The sequence below is a fragment of the Indicator indicator genome (genome assembly GCF_027791375.1).
Source record: "Indicator indicator isolate 239-I01 chromosome W unlocalized genomic scaffold, UM_Iind_1.1 iindW_random_scaffold_91, whole genome shotgun sequence".
Classification (NCBI taxonomy): Eukaryota; Metazoa; Chordata; class Aves; order Piciformes; family Indicatoridae; genus Indicator; species Indicator indicator.
In genome coordinates this window covers 3,837-30,601 of record NW_026539071.1, presented here as the reverse complement: position 1 = coordinate 30,601, position 26,765 = coordinate 3,837, and the positions used below count along the sequence as shown (strand labels likewise).

Genomic DNA, 26,765 nt, shown 5'->3' with positions numbered 1-26,765 from the left:
CGCTTATTTTCGTCGAGAATTTACACTTCACAACAGTCATTAGTGTCCTTAAAAGATATTCCTACAGCACAAAGTCAACTTTTGTTTAGCCTATGGTTTAAGTTTTTATAATCTCTAAAATTGAAGTATGGTTCTTAAAATGGAATTCTTTTATAACTGTTACAAAAGTTGCAAAAATATAGCTTTCTACTCTATATAGTGTTTTTGAAAATGGCAGCAGTTACCTTTATATATAGAAACGATAGTGGAAAAGTCTTTTAGTATTTTTAAGTATCTTTATGGAACTCAGAAGGCAGAAATACAATGAAAGTTAATACTACGTGACTTGAAACTTGTTCATACATCACAATATCTAGTTAAAAATGTCAAACTAAATTGCTATCCTTTTAGCAAAACTCACCTGGGGACATGCAACTAAATAATTTCCCCTCCCTATGACTCCTTATAAACATATCTGTTATTTGAACATTACTTTTATAGACTAAAACTAGATTTTTAAACACACACACACACTTAAAAGAACGGAACTTGGCTCCACATAATTTTCTTCTAATGTATGGGGTAATAATACATGTATGTTTACATTTTATTTACTAACTTATATATTATTCACCTCTTCTGAACCACTGTCTGATGAAGTTGCCTTCTGCTGTTCTTGCTTCTTGAGCACTGCTGATCTCTGCACAGCAAGTATACTTGGGATTGAACTTCCAAAACTGAATTGGAATTCAGATACAAGAGTCATTTAAGCCTACTTGAAGCTTTTAATTTTGCTACATATTTAAGATTAGCAGCATCACCACTAACATGGATCTCAAATCTATTAATAATAAAAAAATCCCTATAAAATAATAACTTTAATAACATTGGATAGCATTTTAGTGAGACTTCTACTGAAAGGAATGTTATATGACCTGGCACAGTTGTATAGGCCCCTGTATTACTAAGATAACTTCTTTTTCTGTATAGTAAACTTTAAACTGATCGAGATAAGTAATTTCCGGCCAATTAGATATATTTTTGCTTCATATGGGAATATCAGAATATCTCAAGTTGGAACGTACCCATAAAGATCACTGAATGCAGCTCCCTGTTCCTTGCAGGACTACCTAAAACTAAACCAGATGCTCTTTGAACTCTGACAGGCTTGGTGTTGTGACCACTTCCCCAGGAAACCTGTTCCAGTGACTGACCATCCTCTCAGTGAAGAATCTTTTCCTAATGTCAAATATGAACTGCCCCTGACACAATTTCATTCAATTTCCTCATGTCTTATCACTGGTGTGACAGTTTAGGCTGGGTGCCTCCTGTTACTGCCACAGAAGTCACACCTCCGGTGTCCCGAGTGTCCAACCCAAGAAGGTGGACACAGGAAACAGCGCATTTCTACCCATAAATCCTGTGCCCTATAAATCCATCTGCAAAGTCATTCTCTCCCTCTTTCTTCCCTCTCTGCTCCCGTGGGAGATGCTTCCCTATTGGGTAACGGTGGGGGAGTATCACAAGGCCTCTTAGGCCTGTTTAAGCCTAATGCCAGAAGGAGAAAGGGGGAGACTAGCCTAGCAGTGGGGGGGTTGGGTATACCCTCAGGTGGGGAGAAGGGAAGAGTTGGGAGGTCTTTGGGTGTTGTGTAAGGGGCTCTGTACGCTTTGGGATATCTTTGCCACTATGTAGTTTTGTAGTTTCACCAATTGCTTTTCCATTTAAACTTTCCATCACTCTTCAATCTGTTTGTGTGAGTGTCATTCTTTTCTCCCTCTTGGGGCAAGAGAGGATCTGTCTGGCCTCAAACCAGCACAGATTTTTGGTAGCAGGAGATGGTTTCGATCCATCGACCTCTGGGTTATGGGCCAGGAGGCACCCAGCCTAAACTGCTGCAACTGGTCACCAGAGAGAGATCAGCACCTGCCCCTCCGCTGACCCTCTTAAAGAAGTTGTAGACTGTGATAAGATCACCCCTCATCCTGCTCTTCTCCAAGCTGAACAAGTCAAGTGACCTCAGCCACTCATAAGTCTTGCCATGCAGACCTTTCACCGTCTTGATTATTCTCCTCTGGACACACGCTAATACTCTGATGTCCTTCCTATACTGAGGTGCCCAAAACTTCACACACTTGAGGTGGGGCTGTATCAGTGCAGTGTAGTGGAAAAATCACTTCCCTCAACCTGCTAGCTATGCTGTGCTCAATGCACCCCGGGATGTGGTTGGTCCTTTTGGCTGCCAGGCCACACTGTTGACTCATTCAACTTGCCATCGACACAAGCCCCTAGATCTTTCCACGGGGCTGCTCTCCAGCCTCGTCTCCCTCAATGTTGTACATATATCCAGAATTACCCTATCCTAGGAACAGAATCTGGCATTTGCTCTTGTTAAATTTCATACGGTTGGTGATTGCCTAGCTCTCTAGTCTATCCAGACATCTCTGAAAAGTCTCTTGAAATGCTAGGGAGTCCACAGCTCCTCCTATTTTAAGTATCGTCAGCAAACTTACTTAATATACATTTGATCACAGAATCACAGAATAAAAACGGTTGGAAGAGATCTCAAAGATCATCCAGTTCAACCCTCGACCCAGCACTGAAGGGTCAACAATAAACCAAGTCCCTAAGCGCAAAGTCCACATGCTGCTTAAACACTTCAAGGGATGGTGACTCCACCACTGCCCTGGGTAGACCATTCCAATATTTGAGAACCCTTTCAGTGAAGAAGTATTTCCTAATATCTGGCCTAAACCTCCCCTTGTACATCTTGAAACCATATCCTTCAGTCCTGTTGCGTCTCATCAAGGAGAAGAGGCTGCCCCCTTCTTTCTCCAACCTCCCTTCAGGTAGTTGTAGAGAGCAATGAGGTCTCCCCTCAGCCTCCTCTTCTCCAGACTGAGCAACCCCAGCTCCCTCAGACATTCCTCATAGGCCATGTGCTCCAGGCCCTTCACCATCCTCATTGCCTTTCTCTGGACACACTCCAGCACCTCAATGTTCTTCCTGTAGTGAGGGGCCCAGAACTGAACACAACACTCGAGGTGTAGCCTCACCAGTGCTGAGCACAGGGGGATGATCACCTCCCTGTCCCTGATGGCAACTGTGTTTCCAATACAAGCCAGGATGCCATTTGCCTTCTTGGCCACCCGGGCACTGCCGACTCAATACCCCCAGGTCCCTCTCCAAGTTGCAGCTTTCCAACCACACATTCCCAAGTCTGTAGCTTACCATGGGGTTGTTATTACCCAGGTGCAGGAATTGGCACTTGACCTTGTTGAACTTCATACAATTATCCTTGGCCTATGGGTCTAACCTGTCCAGATCCTGCTGTAAAGCTTCCCTACCCTCTAGCACAGCCACCCAACTTGGTATTATCTGCAAACATCCTGAGGGTGCCTCAATCCCCTCATCCAGATCATTGATACAAGATATTAAAGACGACAGGCCCCAGTACTGAACCCTGGGGAACACCACTAGTGACTGGGCGCCAGTCAGATTTCACTCCATTCACCACCCTTTGGGCCTGGCCATCAGCTAGTTTTTTACCCAGTGCAGAGTGCACTTATCCAAGCCTTGCGCTATGAGTTTCTGAAGGAGAATGCTGTGGGAGACAGTGTCAAAGGCTTTACTAAAGTCCAGGTAGACAATGTCCACGACCCTTCCCTCATCCATTAGGTGGTTCACCTTATTGTAGAAGGAGATAAGATTAGTCAGACAGGACCTGCTTTCCTATGCCCAGACCATATATAAAAACATTGTAGAACACTGGCCCCATGGAACCTCACTGCTCACTGGCTGCCTGCATAACATAACTCCATTTACTACAACTCTTTGAGCCCAACCTGTCAGTCAATTACTCTCCAAACGTATTATGGACTTGTCTAGCTGTGTACTGGACATTTTGTCCTGAAGGATACTGTGAGAGACAGTATCAAAAGCATGGACATAAAAAAAACCAACAACAAAACCCAAAACCACACACACAAAAAAAAGAATCCTTAACAGCTTTTGAATCTTACGGTTATGAAATCATAGAATGTTTTGAGTTGGAAGGGACCTTTAAAGCTCATCTAGTCCAATCCCCCTGGAATGAGCAGGGACACAAAATCATAGAATCATATAATTGTTTTGGTTCAAAGATACCTCTAAGACCATCAAGTCTAGCCATCAACCTAAGACCACCATTGCCATTAAACCATGTCCCAAAGTGCCATGTCCACACATTTCTTGAACACCTCCAGGGGCGGTGACTTCACCACCTCCCTGGGCAGCCTATTCCAATGCCTGACCACTCTTTCAGTGAAGACATTTTTCCTAATATCCAATCTAAACCTCCCCTGGTGCAATTTGAAGCCATTTCCTCTCATTCTATTGTTATGAAAGCTAAACATGCATTCATTAACCCAATCCAGTTAAAATTTTAAGTAAAAATTACGGAGTTTTTATTTGTTTAAATTAAAATTGCTCCCCACAAAGGGTTAATTGATATGTTTTGGTTTACCTCAGATCCATCAACTTGCGTTGGTGGTTTAACTTGAATTTGTTTCTTCTCTCTAGATGTGTCAGACTCTGATTCTGATTGACTCCCTGACTCTGAACCAGATTCAGAGTCACTGCTACCTGATTGACTGCTACTTCCATCACTACTGCTTCCAGAGGTTGAACCAGATCCAGAAGCTGATGCTGACACAGAATCATCATTCGATTGGCTGCAATTAGAAGTTAACAGCATATTACAAAATGGCAAATTAAATAGAAATTTTTTTAAAGTCACATTAAAAAGACTTTATCTTCACCTATAAATCAATTGTTAGGTTAGCCCAGACCCATGGATAGCATTCAAATGATTGTACTGGATTAAATAAATCAGGAATGAAAAACCAAAATTTAATCAGATACTATTCACTAAACCTTAAGAGAAAAGAGAGAGAGAAGCAAGAAAGGAGAACATTAATCATTACTGTAAAGGAGTCAAACAAGAGCATTTCTCACCCACCCAAACCCTTACTTACCTCTAACAAACCCCACATATTTCTGTGTATGCACGCACATACAATTGTTTTAAGTCTTTTTAGATCAGCAGTGCATGTTCTGCAATTTTTGTTTTGATCATGCATTTCTTCAAAGCAAATATAAACTCAGTTTTCTTAGTTTTACTTTTTTCATAAAAATAATAGGGCGAAAATGTATCTTTAAGGAAGTACGTGCAGTACTTTAAGGAACTACATTTCATGTTGTGATTTGGACCAACCATATACAAAACACTACCAAACACTTGATTAAAAAAGTGTTTATAAAAGTAACTGAAAACCAGAAATGTGTTGTCACATAATATAAATCCATACAGACCAGTTAAAATAACAGCAAATTCCCCACACAGACAAACTCTGAGTTTGTCACTGATTATATGACTTGTGCCAAGTCATATAATCAGATATCATAGCATATTCTTGAGCCACAGGATTACTCCACCTGTACATGCATTGCACACTAGATTTAATGTATTTAAATAGAATATTTAAAGTTAAACATATTTCATTGCTATTAAAAAAAATAGAAATGTTTGGCTTTCTAAACCAATTTCACAAAAGACCCGATTTAAAACTTTAATCCAAATCCTCATTAGGTTGAATACTACCATACTTTATGAGGGAAAACATTGGAATTACAGCACCACACAAGCAAAATAATTCTGAATTATGTACGCTTGGGTTGCAAGCATTTAAAGAGAAATAAAGATAATGCCAAGATCCAAAATAATAAAAACACAAAACCAGATATCAAAATCTAAGCCTATCACTGCCAGCACAATTCATCTGCCTGTGAGCCAATAAGGATGGGGGAGTGGTAGTGCTAAGTTGATCATCTTCTGAATCAGACAACATTTAAAACCACAAACCAGAACTAATACTCTGTTGCTAACATCAGTGCAGAGTACAGAGGCATGATCACTTCCTTACTTGTGGTGGTTTGGCACTGGCTGGGAGACAAATGTCCACTAAAGCCACTCTATCACTCCCCTTCTTTGATGGACAGGGGAGAAGGGAAAATATAACCAAAGGCCCATAATAAGATAGAAGCAATTTAATAGGATGCAAAGCAAAATCAAAGGCCGAGCATGGAAGCAAAAGCAAAGAAAGATGTTATTCTCTACTGCCCATCGAGTCAGATGATGTTTTGGTCACTCCAGGGAATCAGGGCTTCAATACGCATAGCAGTTGCTCTGGACAACAGGTGCCATCAATGAATGTCCCCACACTTCCTTCTTTCACTTAGCTTATATATCTGAGCTGACATCATATGGCATGGAATACCCCTTTGGTCAGTTTGGGTCAGCCGGCCCGGCTGTGTCCCTTCCCAAGATCTTGCCTACCCCTCAGCGTACTCTTGGGGTGGGGGAATGTTGGAAAACTACAGCCCTGGTGCTCGGTTCAGCAGTAGCCAAAACACTGGTGTGTTATCAACACCCAGCTACAGCACTGCAAAACACATCACCAGAACGACGTTCTGGGGAGAATTAACTCCAGCTCAGCCAAACCCAATACACTACTCCTGCTGGCCACACTATTGATGATCCAGACCAGGATGCTGTTGGCCTTCTTGGCCACCTGGGCACATCCTGGCTCATGTTCAGCCGGCTGTCAACCAGCACCCCCAGGTTCTTTTCTGCTGGGCACCTTTCCAGATGCTCTGCCCCAAGCCTGGAGTGTTGCATGGAGTTTTAGGTTGGACATGAGGAACAATTTCTTCCCCATAAGGGTTGTCAAGGCTTGGCCCAGGCTGCCTAGGGCAGTGGTAATGCCCCCATCCCAGGAGGGGTTTCAAAGCCACTTAGATGTGATGCTGAGTGACCACAGGAGCACCTGAGAACAGCCAGGCAGGAACTGGCAGTGATGAAGTAATGACACGAAGTCCAAAGGCAATGAAAAGATACTTCAGTACTTTGGGACAACTGGTTAAGGGATTGAGAGCACAAGTAATGTTCTCTTCTATCCCCCCAGCTGCAGGGAGTGATGAGGTAATAAAGAGGAAGAGCCAGCTCTTTCAATGAGCCCTGATAGTTCCTGGGATAGGATCCTTTTCCCACCCTGAGACAGGTGTATCCCATCTGTTGCCATCAGATCTCATGTCATAGAATCATAGAATGGTTTGGGTTGGAAGGCACCTCCAAAGGTCATCTAGTCCAACCCCCCCTGCAGTAAGCAGGGACATCATCAACTTGATCAGGTTGCCCAGAACACTGTCAAGCCTCACCTTGAATATCTCCAGGGATGGGGCCTCAAATCAACACATGACTAAAGAACTCAAAGTCCTGCCAGAGACACCACTCTTGGAGTCAGGCATTGATCTCCTGGCTCTTCCTGTTTATTCCCTCATCACTCCCTGCAGCTGGGGGAATAGAGAACATTACTTATACTCTCGATCCCTTAACCAGTTGTTCCAAGGCCCTGAAGTCTCTTTTCGTTGCCCTTGGACTTCTTGTTATTACTTCATCACTACCTACCTGAAAGATCAGCAGTAGATAGTAGTCTGAGGGCTGTACTAGGGAAGGAAGCTTTCTCCTCACATCAATAACCCAGGCCCCCGGGAGGCAACAGACTTCCTGAAGACATGGGTCTGGCCTATGTATCAGGCCTTCCACTCCCTTCAGAAGTGAGTCACCCATGACAATGACTCTTCTCCAAAGGTTACAGCTTCCTTCAGGGCACATCCATCTGCTCTGGCCACAGGCTGCAGGGTGGATATCTGCTCTGGAGTGGTCATGTCTACAGGCTGCAAGGCAATCTCTGCTCCAGCACCTGGAGCACATCTTCTCCCTCCTTGACTGACCTTAGTGTCTGCAAAGCTTTTTACTCCCATCATTCCTCCCTCTCTCTCATGCTCCACTACACAGTATTTTACCCTTTCTTAAATGTTATTACAGAGGCACCATCAGCTTTTTTTTTCTTTCCTAATTTGTATTACCTACTTCTACTAAAAAGAAACCAGTAGATGAGAATACCTCTGTGAAGGAATTGATTTAGGGATCAGCACCCCTGACACTGGAGATATTGTATCTCTGATGGGTGGCAAACCCTGGGAACAGAGTGCAGCTGTGTAAAAGGAAAACACAGACAGGTTGACTCCCTAGTGGTCACTGTGACCTGTGGGGATTACGCAGTTACCTGATAACAAGAACAAAGCAAAAGCTAGGATAGAGGAATGCAGAATTACGGAATCCTTTATCTCTTGCCTGACGCTTGCTTAAGCCTTGGAAAAAATACATGCGTTCGTGTGATACTTTCTGTAGCCAATCACGAATTTACAACTGTAGCTTGGACATACTAATGACCAATTACAAGCTGCCTTCTGATATTATGTTAACCTATATAAAGAAAAAGCTTTGTACAATAAATTGACACTTTGCTTGCATCAGGCTGCGTCCCGTCTCTCGCATCACGGCACCTCTGTAATTATGCTTGGGGAATCTTTAACTCCCACACTTAGGTTTCTTGAAAGCAGAAACTTAGAATACTGCCTTTCAATTTATCTTTTTAATCTTCTGTGGAAGCTATGAGTTTTTACAGCAAATTCAAGCCTGCTGACAAAGAGCTGGTTCTACTTAACTATCCTTTGTGGTACACAGACTATTAAATCAACACAGCAAATTAAATCCACAGAAATTACAGCCATATATTAATGTCAGTTTTCAATAACATAAACAATGGTAAGGGACCTTGGTGCAAGAAATCACTTTCTGCTTACTGGAGAAAGGGAGTGGCAGCCCAGAAAGCCAACCAGATCCTGGGCTGCATCAAGAGAAGTGTGGCCACCAGGTCGAGGGAGGTGATTCTCCCCCTCTACTCAGCTCTGGTGAGACCCCACCTGGAGTACTGTGTCCAGTTATGGAGCCCCTATTACAAGAGGGATATGGACATGCTGGAACGTGTCCAGAGAAGGGCCACCAGGATGATCAGAGGGCTGGAGCTCCTCTCCTATGAGGACAGACTGAAAGAGTTAGGGCTGTTCAGTCTGGAGAAGAGAAGGCTCCAAGGTGACCTTATTGTGGCTTTTCAATATCTGAAGGGGGCCTACAGGAAAGCTGGGGAGGGACTTTTTAGGATATCAGGTAGTGATAGGACTAGGGGGAATGGAATAAAGCTGGAAGTGGGGAAGTTAAGGCCGGAAGTGAGGAAGAAGTTCTTCACTATGAGAGTGGTGAGAGCCTGGAATGGGTTGTCCAGGGAGGTGGTTGGGGCCCCATCCCTAGAGGTGTTTAAGGCCAGGCTGGATGAGGCTCTGGCCAGCCTGATCTAGTGTGAGGTGTCCCTGCCCATGGCAGGGGGGTTGGAACTAGATGATCCTTGTGGTCCCTTCCAACCCTGACTGATTCTATGATTCTATGTACAATACACCCCAACCAGCTATTTTCCAGATAAGCTTTACTGAGCACAACTATTTTTACCTACAGAGAAGTAAGGTCTGCTCAAGTGCTCCATGTTTTGTTCTATAGGAAACATAGAAAGAGCTAAGAGATGGGAAATCAGATTGCTATTCAATTGGCACCAATGTTTCACTTCTACAGTCCCTGTTCTACCTGGAGTTATAACTGCCCTTCCTTGCTCATTAAGCTTTCTTAATGCTAGTTAACTAATATGTATTTACTCCTATTCAAGTTTTCAACAAAGTTTTCAAGAACACTACTCAAATTGCTTTTCTTAAATTTAAGAGTCAGTTTCTCAGAGCACTGCTATAAAGTTTTTGTGATTACACTTACTTGCTATCCAGATGTTTATCTGTGATATTTCACCTAGAACTATTGACAATGTTCCAGAACAGTGATTTCAGGTAAATAAAAAACTGGAAAGTAGACTCCACTGTAAGTATTACACAGAAATTCTAACATCAATCAGCAAAATTAGATTATAGTGGTTATATCAGTCTTCAACCATCACCATGCTTGGCACTAGCACAGATTTATAGCTTCAGAAGTTTCTTGTCGAGTCCTAGCCAATGTATACAATTTAAGGTTTCCAGTTAGCCCCTTCTCCAGCTCTCCTATTGCTGAGAATACTAAAGGTTTTCCACAACTTCTGCAACTCATGGTAAGAATTTCTTTAAAACAATATAAAGCAGTATCCATGAAGCCACATATTTCTGTAAGGCCACTGCTTCAAAGTAGTGAAGGTGGCTCCACTAGATCTGCCTGTATTTAATTGTGATGAAGACTGTCACCCCAGAACAACAACCATGGAAGTTTACACAGATACCAGAGGGAAAAATGGCCATGCTACACTTGTAAAGTGTCATATTTTTAAAGTGACATACTTGTTAAAGATTCATTGTTCTTATTACCAATTTTATCAGCAATGTTGCTGCCTAGATTTGTCACTGTATCTTTCATCGCTCCTTTTCTCCCTACTTTTGAAAGTCTGACTTTCTCAGCAGTTTCTTCCCAGCAGCAATTCTCAATAATTTTCTCAACTAATTTTGCTTCTCTTCCTAACATTAATGAATGAAAAAGGATCACTACAAGCCTAGTAAAGATAATTTATCATCAATAGTAGCTATTTTGTTACTGATTTTATGTCCATTCTGTAGAACATAGACCATTTGATTACTAAATGCAGTTTCACTTCACTGGTTGCAATTATAGATATGTCTGCAGTCACACCTAGCTTAAGGAATTTTCCTCATAGGGAAAATCATTTAGACTTCTGGAAAACGTGAAGAAGGGAAGGGGAGTATGACAGGTGACACAACACCAACAAACAAAAACAAAGTACAATGACAGAGGCAAGTCATCCTAAGATACTCCATAAGCATCAAACACCTTTCACAATAATTATATTAATAATGAAAAAGGAAAGACTGGACAGAATCATATAATCATAGAATGGTAGGGGTTGGAAGGGACCTCTGGAGATCATCTAGTCCAACCCCCATCAAAGCAGGATCACCTAGGCCAGGTCACACAAGAATACATCCAGGCAGATTTTTTAAGTCTCCAAAGAGGGAGACGAATGCATGCAGCATGGGCGACAAACAAGAGGAGTTGCAAGATACTGTGCAGCTATGTGTCGGTGTGAGCTGAAATTCCCCCCCCACCAACAATAACCAGGCTAGCTCAGTCTGGAAGCAAATGAAAAGCTGTATTTACAAGCAGAGTCTAAAATCTACAATGAAATGCAATGAATATGTACAAATATACAAAATTCACAACATTCACAAATATATACAATCAACAGAAAAAGCACAATCGATCTCCCTTTGCTTCCCCCCAAGGGGACCCTCCCAAAGGGGCCTCCCTCTCCCAGGAGCTTCCCCCCCAGACCCCCCTGGACAGAGAAGCAGAGTTAGTTAAGCAGAAAGTTGTTAACTTAGCTGCCAAGGTCAGTGTGTTATCTTCAGCCAGAAGAGAAGAAGAAACAGCAGCCAGACAGCCCAGCAACTGCCCCCACTGCCGAACGCAGAATGTGCCGAATGCCTACTTTGTTTTGGGTAATAGTTCTTAAACATTTCTATCTATCCAATGGAAGTGTTTAGAACAATCGTTATTTTGCTTTCTTACACCCAATAGTGACTTATTTACATTCTTTCACTTTCTCTGTTCTGAACTTTGCAAGGAAAAATTAAAAAGACAGTTTCAAACCATCACAGTCCACCCCTTCTAAACAATTCCATTGGCTGCTACTATTATTTATCTAATCTAAAATAATATCTACAACAGTAGGTGAATAAAGACCATAGTCCATTCCGGCTATCTCAGATGTAGATGATTCAAAAGAGTCAAATCACAGGAAAAACAGCAAACAGCTTGTTTCCTTGCAGATGGAGCGAAGAAAGGAACAGGGACTCTCAGGTGACTCAGGGCTCTCAGGGTTCGTGCACCGTAGATCTCATGAACTCTCCTCTTGGGCGCGATGCTGTATCTGCGCAACACTCTGAATTTAACCTCTTTCAGCCAAAGTTAGATTTCTTTGTGGAATACACTGAATTTCACCATTTTCTTGCATCACCCAGTAGGTGTGACCAGGACCTTCAGCAGAAACCACCCCTCGGACAGGTTTGGCCTCTCCTGAAGGAGAAAATACCCAAACAGTTTTGCCTAACAGATTCTTTTCTCTGATAACAGGAACTCTATCACCTTCTTCCTTTCGCAACAAATCTGATTGGGCAGGTCCAGCTCGATTCACTGAACCTCTACTATTCACCAACCAGGTTGCTTGTGCTAAATGTTTCTCCCAGTTTCTCAAAGATCCACCCCCCATGGCTTTGAGAGTGGTTTTCAGCAAACCGTTGTAGCGTTCGATCTTCCCTGCAGCTGGTGCATAGTAGGGAATGTGGAATATCCACTCGATGCCGTGCTCTTTGGCCCAGTTTTTTACAAGATTGTTCTTGAAGTGAGTTCCGTTGTCCGACTCAATCCTCTCTGGAGTTCCGTGTCTCCACAGGATTTGTCTCTCCAGGCCAAGAACGGTGTTACGTGCAGTTGCATGAGGAACTGGATAAGTTTCCAGCCATCCAGTGCTTGCCTCTACCATAGTCAGCACATACTGCTTACCAGATCGAGAACGAGGTAGAGTGATGTAGTCAATCTGCCAGGCTTCACCATACTTGTACTTGGACCATCGGTCACCGTACCACAAGGGCTTGATCCGCTTTGCCTGCTTAATAGCAGCACAAATGTCACAGTCATGGATGACTTGTGTGATAGCATCCATGGAAATGTCAATGGATCTGTCACGAGCCCATCGGTAGGTTGCATCTCTGCCTTGATGTCCTGACGAGTCATGGGCCCACCGAGCTAAGAACAGCTCACCTCGGTGTTTCCAGTCAAGATCAGGATCAGGATCAGGATCAGAGTTTGAGTCCACCTGGGAAACTCTTGCAGCTAGATCTGCCTGATGGTTGTGTTGTTGTTCCTCAGTAGCTCTGCTCTTAGGAATGTGAGCATCGATGTGTCTCACTTTCACTGGGATTCTCTCAATGCGAGCAGCAATGTCTTGCCACAGATCTGCAGCCCAGATTGGCTTTCCTTTCCTCTGCCAGCCATTCTTCTTCCAGTCTTTCAGCCAACCCCACAAGGCATTGGCTACCATCCACGAGTCGGTGTAGAGATAAAGCTTTGGCCATCTCTCACGTTCAGCTATGTTAAGAGCTAGCTGGACAGCTTTTACTTCTGCGAATTGACTGGATTCTCCTTCTCCATCTCTCGCTTCTGCAACTCTGCGCGTTGGGCTCCACACTGCAGATTTCCACCTCCGCTTGTTCCCAACAAGACGACAGGAACCGTCTGTGAACAAAGCATATCTCTTTTCATCATCAGACAGATCACTGTAAGGAGGAGCTTCCTCAACACGAGTTACTCTCTCCTCTGGAGGTTTAGCACAGCTTGTGCCTTCTGGCCAGTTTGTGATCACCTCCACCAAACCAGGCCTTTCGAGATTTCCCATTCGAGCTCTCTGTGTTATCAGAGCCATCCACTTAGACCAGGTAGCATCTGTTGCATGATGTGGTGAAGAACCTTTGCCTTTGAACATCCAATTCAGAACTGGCAATCTAGGAGCTAGAAGAAGTTGTGACTCAGTTCCAATCACTTCAGAAGCAGCTTTCACTCCTTCATAAGCAGCTAAAATCTCTTTCTCTGTTGGAGTGTAGTTTGCCTCTGAGCCTCTGTAGCCACGACCCCAGAAACCAAGAGGACGTCCTCGTGTCTCCCCTGGAGCTCTTTGCCATAAGCACCAGGTTGGACCATTGTCACTGGCGGCCGTGTACAGAATGTTCTTAATGTCTGGACCAGTTCGGACAGGTCCCAGACCCATCGCTTGGACTACCTCTCGCTTGATCTGGTCAAAGGCTGCTTGTTGCTCAGGACCCCATTGGAAACTGTTTCTCTTTCGAGTCACATCATATAGAGGTTTCACAATCTGACTGTATCCAGGAATGTGCAGTCTCCAAAATCCCACTATGCCTAAGAAACGCAGAGTTTCTTTCTTGTTGATGGGATTTGCCATGGTGGAGACTCTGTTTATCACATCCATTGGGATGTGACGGCGACCGTCTTGCCACCGCACTCCCAGAAACTGGATTTCTCTGGCAGGTCCTTTCACCTTGTCTCGCTTGATAGCGAAACCGGCTTGCAAGAGAATGTCAAGGATTTTGTTACCTTTCTCGAAGACTTCTTCAGCAGTCTCACCCCAGACGATGATGTCATCGATGAACTGAATGTGTTCTGGAGCTCCACCTTTCTCCAAAGCATCATGGATCACTGCATGGCAGATGGTTGAACTGTGAATCCACCCCTGGGGCAAACGATTGAATGTGTACTCAATGCCTCTCCAGGTGAAAGCAAACTGAGGCCTGCATTCCTCTGCTATGGGAATAGAGAAGAAAGCATTAGCAATGTCTATGGTAGCATACCATTTGGCCTGCTTGGATTCCAGCTCATATTGGAGTTCCATCATGTCTGGTACAGCTGCACTCATGGGTGGAGTTACTTCATTCAAGGCACGGAAATCAACTGTCAGACGCCACTCTCCATTCTGCTTTCTCACAGGCCAGATTGGACTGTTGAAAGGCGAATGAGTTTTGCTGATGACCTTCTGACTCTCCAACTGACGAATCAAGTTTTGAATGGGCACCAAAGAGTCACGGTTGGTTCTGTATTGTCTGTGATGCACAGTTTGAGAAGCAACCGGCAGCTTTACATCCTCTATCTCATGTTGTCCCACAACTGCAGATTCATCTGAAAGCTCAGGTCTAATGGACAACTTCAATTTCCCTCCATCAATTTCTACAGTTGCTATTCCAAAAGCCCATTTGTAACCCTTAGGGTCTTTAAAACGCCCTTCTCTCAGAAAATCAATTCCCAAAATACAAGGTGCATTAGGACCTGTTACAATAGTATGTTTCTTCCACTGCTTCCCAGTTAAACTTATATCAACCTCTATCTTAAACAACTCTTGAGATCCACCAGTGACTCCCTGAATAGTTATAGATTCTCCCCCTTGATAATTTGATGGTATTATGGTGCACTGAGCTCCTGTGTCAACCAAGGCCCTGTACTTCTGAAATTTTGAAGTGCCAGGCCACTGGATGTACACATCGCAATAGATTCTGTTATCTCCATTATCCCTTACCTCCCCCTGGCGGAAGGCAGGGCAACCCTAATGGTGGGGATTACATCCACATGTACAGCTGGCACAACGTCCAGCACCAGAATTAGGATCACTGTTGGAGCTATCAGAGTTGTTCTGGGAAACTGAGGAAGCGACAGCTACCCTCCTGGTATTGCTACCTCGGGATCTGCCCCTCTGCAGCTCCCGTAACCTCTTGAAAAGATCAGAAGTTGGTTGACCATCCCATCTGTTCATGTTCTCACCAAACTGATCACGCAGAGTTATCCAGATACTGCCACGTGATTGCTTCTGCTGTCTGTTTTGGTTTGACCTGTTTTGGAATGGCCTCCTTGGAGCACGTCTGTTTCTGACAGCTGAAACTTGTATCCATCTGGAGGAAGAGGAATTAGAATCATCCCCCTTCATCAAGTTGGATATGGAGGTTTTAAGTTCCTCCTTCAGCTCTTTCATGCAATTCTCCATCTTTCCAGACAGAGTTTCAATGGCTGAAACCAAAGAAGTACGTGCAAGACTATCCTCCAACTGCCTCATTTGGTCAGTGAAATGGCCAACAGTAGGAGGTGCTCCACCATAATTTCTTGCCACAATCCTGCTTGCCAGAATAGTAGCATAATTAGGAGGAGCAAGCTTAATGAGCTTTTTGGCAAGGCCTGTTCCAACAGGAATTTCATCAGGATTCAGAGTCTTATGATCTCCATACATTACTTCTCTCACAGCAAACTCTCTCAGACGCTTGATTCCCTCAGCTATTGTGGTCCAAGGCTTAGGGTTCCATGGTAAATCATCTCTGCTGGGGTACCTCAGCGAGACTGCCAGTAGGAGGCGTGCCCACAGAGAAACTTTACCAATGCACTTGCCTAGGTGCCTGTCTATGCCTGTATCCTTTGAGAGCATCCCCAACTGAGAGGCCGACTTGTCACCTACCACCAATGCTGGGGCTCCCATATCAAAACACCTGGCTAGCCAAGACAGGACTGGCTCATTATCTCCTCTGATGTAATCCTTCCTCACATGTCTAATTTCCTGTCTGGGTGCATTAGCTGACTGTATGTCATCCTCATCATCATCATCATCATCATCATCCTGAGGTCGCTGTCCCCATAATCCTATTTTAATCCTCCGTTGAATTTCTTTGAGTTCAGAGGCACTACCAGCAGTTGCTAATCTACTAGGGTCTACATCCTGACCTACATCTCCATCATCCATGTGGGGTCTCAAGAGGTCTACCAGAGTTTTAAGGCTAACCCTCTCTTCCTCATCAGAAGGATCTTTCTTAACAGAGGGACCCTGAGTAGAAGGACCCTCATCTCCATCTGCACCATCTCCTGCAGCATCTGCATCTCCTCCTGCAGCTCCTTTACGCTTTCTGGTGATAGTGGCCACCAAATTTACTGGCTTGGTTTTCACATTCACAGCAGAGTTGGAAGAGCAAGTAGCCTTATGTCTTTCTTGACACAGTGCTATCAGTAGCCATATGATTATTCCAAGAAGCAACAAATTTAAGATTAAGGCTAGTACAAGATATCTAGGGTACCACTGGTTACAAAGACCCTCTGTAGTTGTAAGAGGAGTAACAAACTCATATGTGTCTGCTAGCAGATCCATAGTTGAGTTACCATAGCTTCTTAGCCCAATAAGACCATAACAGAATTCACCAACATTCAGTAACTTGTTCTTAACCCAAAGAAACGACTTATATGCCACATATCTCACAATCTTGTCTATCATGCAGGAAACAGCCCATCTGTAGACAATCACACTGATAACAGAGGAAATAAAATTACTCAAAATCCAAAACAGCTTCATTTTGCTTCCTAATCTGAGCAGAAATAAATCACAAGCAATCGAGCCCCACGTTGGGCGCCAAAAATAAAAAGTGTGTCGGTGTGAGCTGAAATTCCCCCCCCACCAACAATAACCAGGCTAGCTCAGTCTGGAAGCAAATGAAAAGCTGTATTTACAAGCAGAGTCTAAAATCTACAATGAAATGCAATGAATATGTACAAATATACAAAATTCACAACATTCACAAATATATACAATCAACAGAAAAAGCACAATCGATCTCCCTTTGCTTCCCCCCAAGGGGACCCTCCCAAAGGGGCCTCCCTCTCCCAGGAGCTTCCCCCCCAGACCCCCCTGGACAGAGAAGCAGAGTTAGTTAAGCAGAAAGTTGTTAACTTAGCTGCCAAGGTCAGTGTGTTATCTTCAGCCAGAAGAGAAGAAGAAACAGCAGCCAGACAGCCCAGCAACTGCCCCCCACTGCCGAACGCAGAATGTGCCGAATGCCTACTTTGTTTTGGGTAATAGTTCTTAAACATTTCTATCTATCCAATGGAAGTGTTTAGAACAATCGTTATTTTGCTTTCTTACACCCAATAGTGACTTATTTACATTCTTTCACTTTCTCTGTTCTGAACTTTGCAAGGAAAAATTAAAAAGACAGTTTCAAACCATCACAAGCTAGAAAACTAGGACCTGATAGCCATCACTGAGACATGATGGGATGAACCCTGAGTGGAGTGGGGCTATTTGTATTAATTTGGGGTTAAATTAACGAGACAGCTATCGATGGCTACAGACTATTCAGAAGGGACAGGCAAGGAAGGAGGGGTGGAGGCATTGCCCTCTATGTCAGGAAATGGATAGTGTGTGAAGAACTGTCCCTGAAGAACTGCCATGAACAGGTTGAAAGCTCATGGATAAGAATTAGAGACAAAGGCAACAAAGGGAACCTTGTGGTTGACATCTACTACAGGCCACCTGATCAAGGGGAGCCCACCAATGAAGCCTTCCTACTCCAGCTACAGGAGACTTCATGCCCCACTCAGTCTTCTCAACTCCAGACAAAACAGCCCCAGATCTCTCAGCCTTTCCTCATCAGACAGATGTGCCAGTCCCTTTATCATCCTCGTAGATGGACTCTCTCTAGTATTTCCCTGTCCTTCTTGAACTGGGGAACCAAGAACTGGACACAATACTCCAGATGTGGTCTCACTAGGGCAGAGTAGAGGGGGAGGAGAACCTCTCTAGACCTGCTGGACACACTCTTCTTAATGCACCCCAGGAAATCATTAACCTTCCTGGCGGTATAGGCACTTTGCTATCCCATGGATAACTTGCTGTCCACCAGGACTCCAAGGTCCTTCTCCATGGAGATGCTTTCCAGCAGGTCAACCCCTAATTTGTACTGGTGCACGATGTTGTTCGTCCCCAGGTGCAGGAATCTACAATTATCCTTGTTGAAACTCATTAGGTTCCACTTCACCCAGCTCTCCAGCCTGTCCATATATCACTGAATGACCACATAGCAGTCTGCTGTGCTGGTGTTCCAGTGAGCGCTTTTCATAGAATCACAGAATCAAGAAGGCTGGAAGAGACCTCAAAGATCATCGAGTCCAACCTGTCACCCTAAACCTCATGACTATCTAAACCATGGCACCAAGTGCCACGTCCAATCCCCTCTTGAACACCTCCAGGGATGGTGACTCCACCACCTCCCTGGGCAGCCCATTCCAATGGCCAACCACTCTCTCTGTGAAGAACTTTCTCCTCACCTCCAGCCTAAACCTCCCCTGGCGCAGCTTGAGACTGTGTTCTCTTGTTCTGGTGATGGTTGCCTGGGAGAAGAGACCAACCCCCTCCTGGCTACAACCTCCCTTCAGGTAGTTGTAGACAGCAATGAGGTCACCCCTGAGCCTCCTCTTCTCCAGGCTAAACAGTCCCAGCTCCCTCAGCCTCTCCTCATAGGGCCTGTGCTCAAGGCCTCTCACCAGCCTCATTGCCCTTCTCTGGACATGCTCCAGCAATTCAACATCGATGAGGAATTAATTAATTATGTGCCACAGGTGCCAATAGGTGCATCTTTACTTATTATAAAGGCGGACGAGGCTGCGCCAGAGCACTGCAAGGCACGAAACCTGAAAGCAAGGCACAACCCCGTAAGTTACCCACAAAACCCAAAAGCAGAGCCCAATCCCAAGTAAAGCAAGGCATAACCCCGCAAGCTACCCAGTAAACCCAAAACCAGAGCCAGATCTCAAGCAAAGCACAGCTAACTTATCCTAAACACCCTGTAAGAAACATGGCGGTACCGAAGATCGTGAAATGGCAAAGCTGACCGTCTCCCATCCAGGCAGGTGTCCCCACGAGACCAAATTTTGTCTTGTTGGATTGAAGAAAACGGCAGCACACCCAGTAGCAATCTTCAGGTTTTTTAAAGGTCCCGCGTCCCGTGAGGTCGGGCCAGGACATCACGGGAGGCTGGGTCTTGGAGCCAAAGCCCCTCCCATGTTTCGCAATCGTGTTATGTAACTTCTCACCCTACTGCTCATGTGCACGGCCCGCTCAGGGGGTTGCACGCCCCCTGCCCAGCAATAGCCTTCCTCATCTTCATCTCCCTCAGGTCCATTAGCGGTCAAACAAGAGCTTAAAGGTCTTTTGCGGTCAGCTCAGGATGTAAACACATTCAATACATTCCTATCCCCGCTTAGTTTCATAAACAGAGGAAACCTACAGAAACATATTATCCGTTACTCTTATTGTGCACCTGGGAGCTTCTGGTCAAACACCAAGCGTTCCCAGACACCCCCGGGCAGCTGGGCACAAACGTCAATTATTCCCAGGCAGCCCTTGGCAGCTGGGTACTTCTAATCAAATTCCAATTAATCCTTCCTTGCTACAGTCAGCCAATTCTCCCAGTTTGGTATCATCAGCAAACTTGCTGAGGGTATACTCTATCCTCTCATACAGGTTGATGATGAAGATGTTGAACAAGACTGGACCCAGTATTGACCCTGTGATGAAGAGGTTATTAATTATGAAACATGAAAATTAATTTTGAATTAATTATTAAAAATTGTTAATAACCAATTAATCACTATTCTATATACAGATTCTAGTGCACAATTGTGAGATATATCCATAACTGGCTTTGTATATACAATTTGAACCCAATTAGAATATTTACAGAATTAATTTCAATTAAAGGAACAAAGTTGCAATTCCACTGCTTGTCCACCAGATGGTGACTCCACAAGATGGGATTTAACTATATACAGAGAAGTTATAATGTATCCAAGGCTTAAGCTAGAAACGTCACACGGCTGGGCGCAGGAGGCTTTGAACTGACTGTTAGTGGGTGCTGCATACGTGAAAGATACACTGTGTCTCGTTTGTAGCAAAGCAAGCTGCTGCCTGCATGCTCGGGGCTGGCTCTTGGGCTGGTCCGTTCCGGGGGAGGGCTCCCAGGGCTGAGGCTGCAAAAGCTGGTGGGCCCACTGGGGGGGCTTCCCTCCGGGCGGTGACAGTGGGGGCAACCTTCTCCTCCCGCAGCTGCGGGAGGGGCAAGACTTAGGCTAGCTGGTCAGCAGGTTCCCTTAGAGGGCTCGGGTGGTCCCATGGCGTGGCTGCAGTGGGCTGCTCCCTGCCAGAGGCTCAAGCTTGCAGGGCTGGTGCTGGCTCCCTGGGAAGCAGCCCTGACGGGGTTGGCCCAGTGGGGTGGGGCGACAATTCCCTGTAGGCAGGCTCAGACATCTAGGATCCTGCACTGCAGCAGGTGGGGCCAGGGTCAGCCCTAGCTCGGTGAGTCGGCCGGGGCTGGCGGGAGCAGCTCTGGGTTGGGGTATGGCTGTGCGAAGCGGCGGTGGCGGCATCCCCTTGCTTGGCTCAAAGGAGCTGGCGGGACTCTCTCTCTCACAGGTAGCCCCAACTTTGAACCACAGGCACGGACACTGCTCCTGAATTTCCCTGGCATATACAGGGCTACAGAGCGGCCACTCAGGCGGCTCCTCTTTCTCTCCCGCGAACAGAGCAGGGTCACGCGGGATGCGGCTGGGCACTGTTCCTGCTTGTACAAGCTGGTACACACAAGGTTGTGGCTTGATCTGCTGCTTTATGTCTACAGCAGACACTTGGACTGCTGAGATTCAGGCTAGTCCCTTCCCCACTGGGCTAAAGGCTGTGATGATTTTAAGACTGTCTTTTTAATTTTTCTTCACAAAGTTCAAGCAGAGAAAGTGAAAGAACGTAAATAAATCACTATTGGGTGTAAAAAAGCAAAATAATGATTATTCTAAACACTTCCATTGGAGAGATAGAAATGTTTAAGAACTATTACTGAAAACAAGGTTGGGGAGTTGGGCAGTCTTGGTTCTCGGCTTGCTCAGCTTCTGTCGGCTTCTTCTTTTCTGTCTGAAGATAACATACTGGGATGGAGGTGACACTGACTGGTCTGTAATTTCCCGAGCCGTCTTTCTTGCCCTTTTTGAAGGGTGGAGTGACATTGGCTTTCCTCCAGTCCTCAGCCCCCTCTCCTCTTTTCCATGATCATTTGAAAATGATGGAGTGGTAGATCAACAACCTCAGCCAGCTCAATAGCTTAATAATGGAAGCCTTCATCCTTCATTTAAAAAAACCAGAGTTTCCTGATAGCATATGGCAAGCATACATACAGGTGAATTAGGCTACAGGGTTAACGACTGATACAAGCTCAGGGGAAAAAGTTTCACATTTACATTTTTTTTTAAGTTTTAAATCTTGCTCAGCAGTATATTTTAGAAGCAGAACAAATTCGCAGTTCACAGGGAGCTATCATGTTTTATTTCACAGAATATATCTGGTTGGAAGTGACTGCAAAGATCCTACAGTCCAACCCTCGACCCAGCACTGAAGGGTCAACAATAAACCATGTCCTCAAGCATCAGGTCCACATGCCAATTGAACACCCCCAGGGACGGTGATACCACCACCACCACCCTGGCCAGACCATTCCAGTATTTGATAAATCTTTCAGTGAAGAAATATTTCCTAACATCCAGCCTAAACCTCCCCTGGCACAGCCTGAAACCATTTCCTCTACTCCTGTCACTTGTCATCAAAGAGAAGAGGCTGCCCCCTCCTAGCTTCAACTTCCATTCAGGTAGTTGTAGAGAACAATGAGGTCTCTCCTCAGTCTCCTCTTCTCCAGACTGAACAACCCCAGCTCCCTCAGACACTCCTCATAGGCCATGTGCTCCAGGCCCTTCTCCAGCCTCATTGCCCTTCTCTGGACATGCTCCAGTACCTCAATGTCCTTCCTATAGTGAGAGGCCCAGAACTGAACACAACACTCGAGGTGTGGCCTCACCAGTGCTGAGCACAGGGGGATGATCACCTCCCTGTCCCTGATGGCAACTGTGTTTCCAATACAAGCCAGGATGCCATTTGCCTTCTTGGCCACCTGGGCACCACTGACTCATGTTCAGTTGACTATCAAACAATACCCCCAGGTCCCTCTTCAAGTTGCAGCTTTCCAACCACACCTCCCCAAATCTGTAGCTTACCATTGGGTTGTTGTGACCCAGATGCAGGACCTGGCACTTGTTGAACTTCATACAATTAGCCTTGGCCCATGGGTCTAACCTGTCCAGATCCTGCTGTAAAGCTTCCCTATGCTCTGGCAGATGGACACAGCCACACAGCTTGGTGTCATCTGCAAACTTACTGCGGATGCACTCAATCCCCTCACCCAGATCATTGATAAAGATATTAAAGAGGACAGGCCCTAGTACTAAACCCTGGGGGACACCACTAGTGACTGGGCACCAGCCAGATTTCACTCCATTCACCACCATGCTTTGGATCCGGCCATCAGCCAGTTTTCTATCCAGTGCGGAAGGCACTGATCCAAGCCTTGTGCCATGAGTTTCTGAAGGAGAATGCTGTGGGAAACAGTGTCAAAGGCTTTACTAAAGTCCAGGTAGACTGTCTGCAGCCCTTCCCTCACCCTCTACCTTATTGTAGAAGGAGATCAGATTAATCAGATAGGATGCATCTTCCTGATATTTACTAATAATAAAAATTTTTATATTTTGGTGGTTTAGCCTTATGAGAATTGCTACAGCTTTTGAATAACTTTGATATACTGGCATTTACAAGTGGTCATAGTTTGATACATAGTATTATTCTTACATTATCTTTAGCTAGATGGTTCATTTCAACTAAAGTCATCAGAGTTGTCCCTGACCAAGTTAATGTGTATTGGAAGTATTATTTATAACCTTCTAAAAGTTCAGGACAATAGCTTTGTTCACAGTGTTTTATTTTGTTCCTCTACTCAACTGATGAGTCTTGTTTTGGGTTTGGTTGTTTCTTGGGCAAGTTTGATTTTTGTTGAGGGTTTTTATTGTACTATTATTTTTAAATATAAGTAATCAGGAATATGTTGCCATTCACTAGAAATAATCCAAAATTTGTTTGCTAACTAGAAGCAGAAATCTAACAACAAAAAAATGCTTACAAATTATTCACAGTATTTGTAGGTATAACATGGAAGCTTGACATAAAAAAAAAAGAACCCACAAAAGTTGTTAAAGTTTCTTTAGTTTTACTGTTCATAGGTTTCCTGGAGATTTGCACCTAACACCACCTAAACACTTCTCTCTTCTCCCTTTTTTGCCATCCCATTACTCACTATGTTACATGCAAGATTAACAGCCAGCATGTGCTGAATGATCAGTTGGCCATTATGTTGTTCTTGGATTTCTTTACTTGGGGCAATAATTTAAATCTATCCCCTCTATCCAACTGGATGTTTTCATAAAGCCCACAGAACTCAATTTTCTTTATGACCTCTGAGTGACAATCAACTAACAGGTTCAACAGGCAGTGATCAGAAAGAGACAGACAGGTAGACTGACAGCATGAACACAACCACACCTATTTGTAAGTTTGACTTTCCTTCTTAAATCTGCAGTATTCATCATATTCCCAGTTTTAGAAATATTAACTTCCTAGTGCAGTAGATACTTGTTGAACTTAGTACTGTTCTAGAATAAGAAATTAATTCCATCCCTACAAGTTCACTGTTATCCTCATCTTGCAGCAGAGAATTTTTAACCAGTTTTTTCCAACAAATTGAACTCTCTACACATTCTAGAACACCAGTAATCAGCATTAGAGGGGTGGGTTGTTATTTTTATTTAAGAAAACAGTTGGGAAAACTGTACTTAAACTTTGGTAAACAAACATGAATTTAACGCTTTCCATTATACTGCTTAGACATCTCAACAAAAAGAGGAAGCCTCACTAGAATTAACAGTCCACTGTTCCAACTTTAGAGATAATCTATTTCAGAGTTTATACAGTACATATTATGCATGCGTGCCCTGCACTTCATACACACGAGTTTTTCTTTAATATTTCTAAGTAATCTGTTTCAGCTTTTTCCTCCAAAGATATCTGAAGAGTTAAAAGAGTAATGGATGCTAATAGATCTTAAATAGCATTAAAATTGTATTATGCAAGGTATATACACAATTGTTACAATTATTAAATGAAGCTAACTGATTCTAACAAGCAAATTAAGCATTTGTAAAAAAGCATTGCCAGTCCTCCTAAACAATGGTCTACTTACTCACCAGGAAGCTTTGGCACAGTTAAAACATAAACCAATTCTAATAAACAAAATACAGGAGAATAAATAGCCAAGGACTTAAAGTGCTTACCTTGACTCTCCACTACTGTTTCTTACAGTGTCTTCATCACTGTGCCCATTCATTTGTAAATACTAAGAAGTTTAAAAAAATAAATAGAAATCCAGTCAGATTAGAAGGTAGATGTCAAGAACGCACTTCTTGGTACTGTTTTTCAGGTGACTTGTTTACTCAACGGTTCTCTGCAAGTATTGAAGATTTTTCCCAAATTACCTAAAGTAGTAAAGGAAAATGTTGACATAACTTGAAATATTCGATGGTTACAACTGAAAGATATTGCAAATAACCTATCCTGTCACAACAACACTGAAAGGGAGCATCTATCATATTTGACACCTTTTTATCTGAAAAATAGCTTCTGGCATGCCATAGTACTGTCTTAAGAACAAGCAGATCTAACTTTTAAAGGAAAACTTCGTCCTCAAACACACAAATATAAATTATGGATATTAATGCCCTAAGATCTGATTAGCAAAATTATTTCATGCACAAAACATATCAGAAGCATTTCCAGATAGACACAATGTTCACATCCAGTTGTAGGTAGAAGCAGGAAAATAAAGACTGTCACATAATAGCTCTATCACATTAACTTAACAAGATCCCACAGATGGAGTGATTGCTATTTTCATATATGTGAACATCTTCAATCAGATTACTACCGTGTCAGATGCCCCTAGGAAAAGTTTAGGCTCACTTTAAATGGCGTGCAAGTATGAACTCACTGATAATCAACTAAAAAGCAGTGCCTCTCACATTTAGTAGTGTGAAAGCGATTAGGGGCTCGTCTGCAGGTTGCTCTCCTCTAATACAGCTCGATCTACAGCTCATGATGGAGGCCGCCTCGTTCCGGGATGAAAAAAGTCCCGCACTCAGGCACTATCTCCGACACCAGAGCCACTCCAGCCAGCAAACAAAGACGATGACAGAAGAAAAGTGATAGGAAAGAGCCCTCTAACACCAAAGACCGCAAAGCGAGGTTGGGTCTCCTGCGGCGGCGAGCCGAGCAGCTTGGCGGTTTTTCGCGGACCGACCGCTACTGCCCAAACGAGGCCAAGCTCCGCTTGAACACTCTGCCGCCTCTGGGACCGGCGTTCCCTGGGCTCCAGGAAACGTCTTTAGTGGCCCGCTCCCTGCTCCGCGGCGATCCTCCCCGACCATCTGCACCGCGCTCTCGCGGCCTCCCATGATCGACCGTATCCAAGGCGCTCCCGGGGAGAAGCCAGGACAAGGCTGCCTCCCCACCTCCCGTCCCCGGAGACGGCCCTCTGCTGGTGGCGCGACCCGCGTAGGCGCCGTTCCTGGCCAACGCGGCCGTGGTCCTCCGTGCTCGCTTCTCCCAGTGCCCCTTCATGGCCAGGGAAGAGCGAAGGCCATACTTCTGCCTCCCAGCCGGTTAATCACAGGCTCCCCCCCCCTCCCCCCCCCTCAAGAGCCAGCGAAAGAGACTTAACCCCAGCTGCCAGCCTCAGCTCTCACCGCTTCCTCCCTCCATCTCCGGAAAACAGCGAGCGGGCTCAGGAGCTCAGCCCCGCGCTGGGCATCCAACCCCTTCTTCTCAACACCAGTTGCCTTCTCATCCATCTTCGAAAGCGACAGCCATCGCACGACGAGGGAAAAGGAAAAGGAAAGAAGCCACGGCGGGCCTCTACCTACCTGTGCGCGTGCACCCGGCCAGGCCTCCCTAGGGCTGCCCTGGTCCGAGACGGCGCTACACACCACGAAGAGATCTGTGCTACAACCCAGGGTCGGAGGCTGCTCCTGTGACCGCCACAGGGCCTGGGCCGCCGGCTCCTTACAGCCCCCACGTAGCAGGCTCGCTTGCAGCCCCTACTGGCTTGAACAATGGAGCCTTGAACCGGGCAGGGAGAAGCCTGGGGAGTAAGTGCTGTGTTGTTTCGTTGCCGTTTCTAAGCCCTTCTGACCACCGCCATCATGAAGCCGCTCTGCTCAGTCTCCTCCTCCCAACCACCGTCATCATGCTGCCACCCCGCTCAACATCCTTCTCCCTTAGATGGAAAGCCAGGGCGTGATGTCAGTCGTGCGCCCCGGGACAGAGCGGGGAGGAGCAACAGCCGGGAGGAGACTGCGCTGCCGAGCTATGACGGCAGGAAGGGCCGCTTGGAGAGGGCGGCAGAGCCAAAGCGACCTTGTTGTTGCGCCGAATACTGCCAGAGTTGAGGGCAGC

General features: G+C 45.0%; 1 protein-coding gene across 1 annotated transcript in view; it reads right to left on the bottom strand.

Annotated features, from left to right (window-relative positions):
* Positions 1 to 25,765, bottom strand: part of LOC128979911 (chromodomain-helicase-DNA-binding protein 1-like) — a 130,389-nt gene extending 104,624 nt beyond the window's left edge. The window contains 4 exon segments of the mRNA XM_054398306.1: positions 614 to 706; positions 708 to 716; positions 4,484 to 4,691; positions 25,539 to 25,765. Coding sequence (XP_054254281.1) covers positions 614 to 706; positions 708 to 716; positions 4,484 to 4,691; positions 25,539 to 25,765 — 537 coding nt within the window.
* Between the last annotated feature and the right edge of the window lie 1,000 nt (positions 25,766 to 26,765).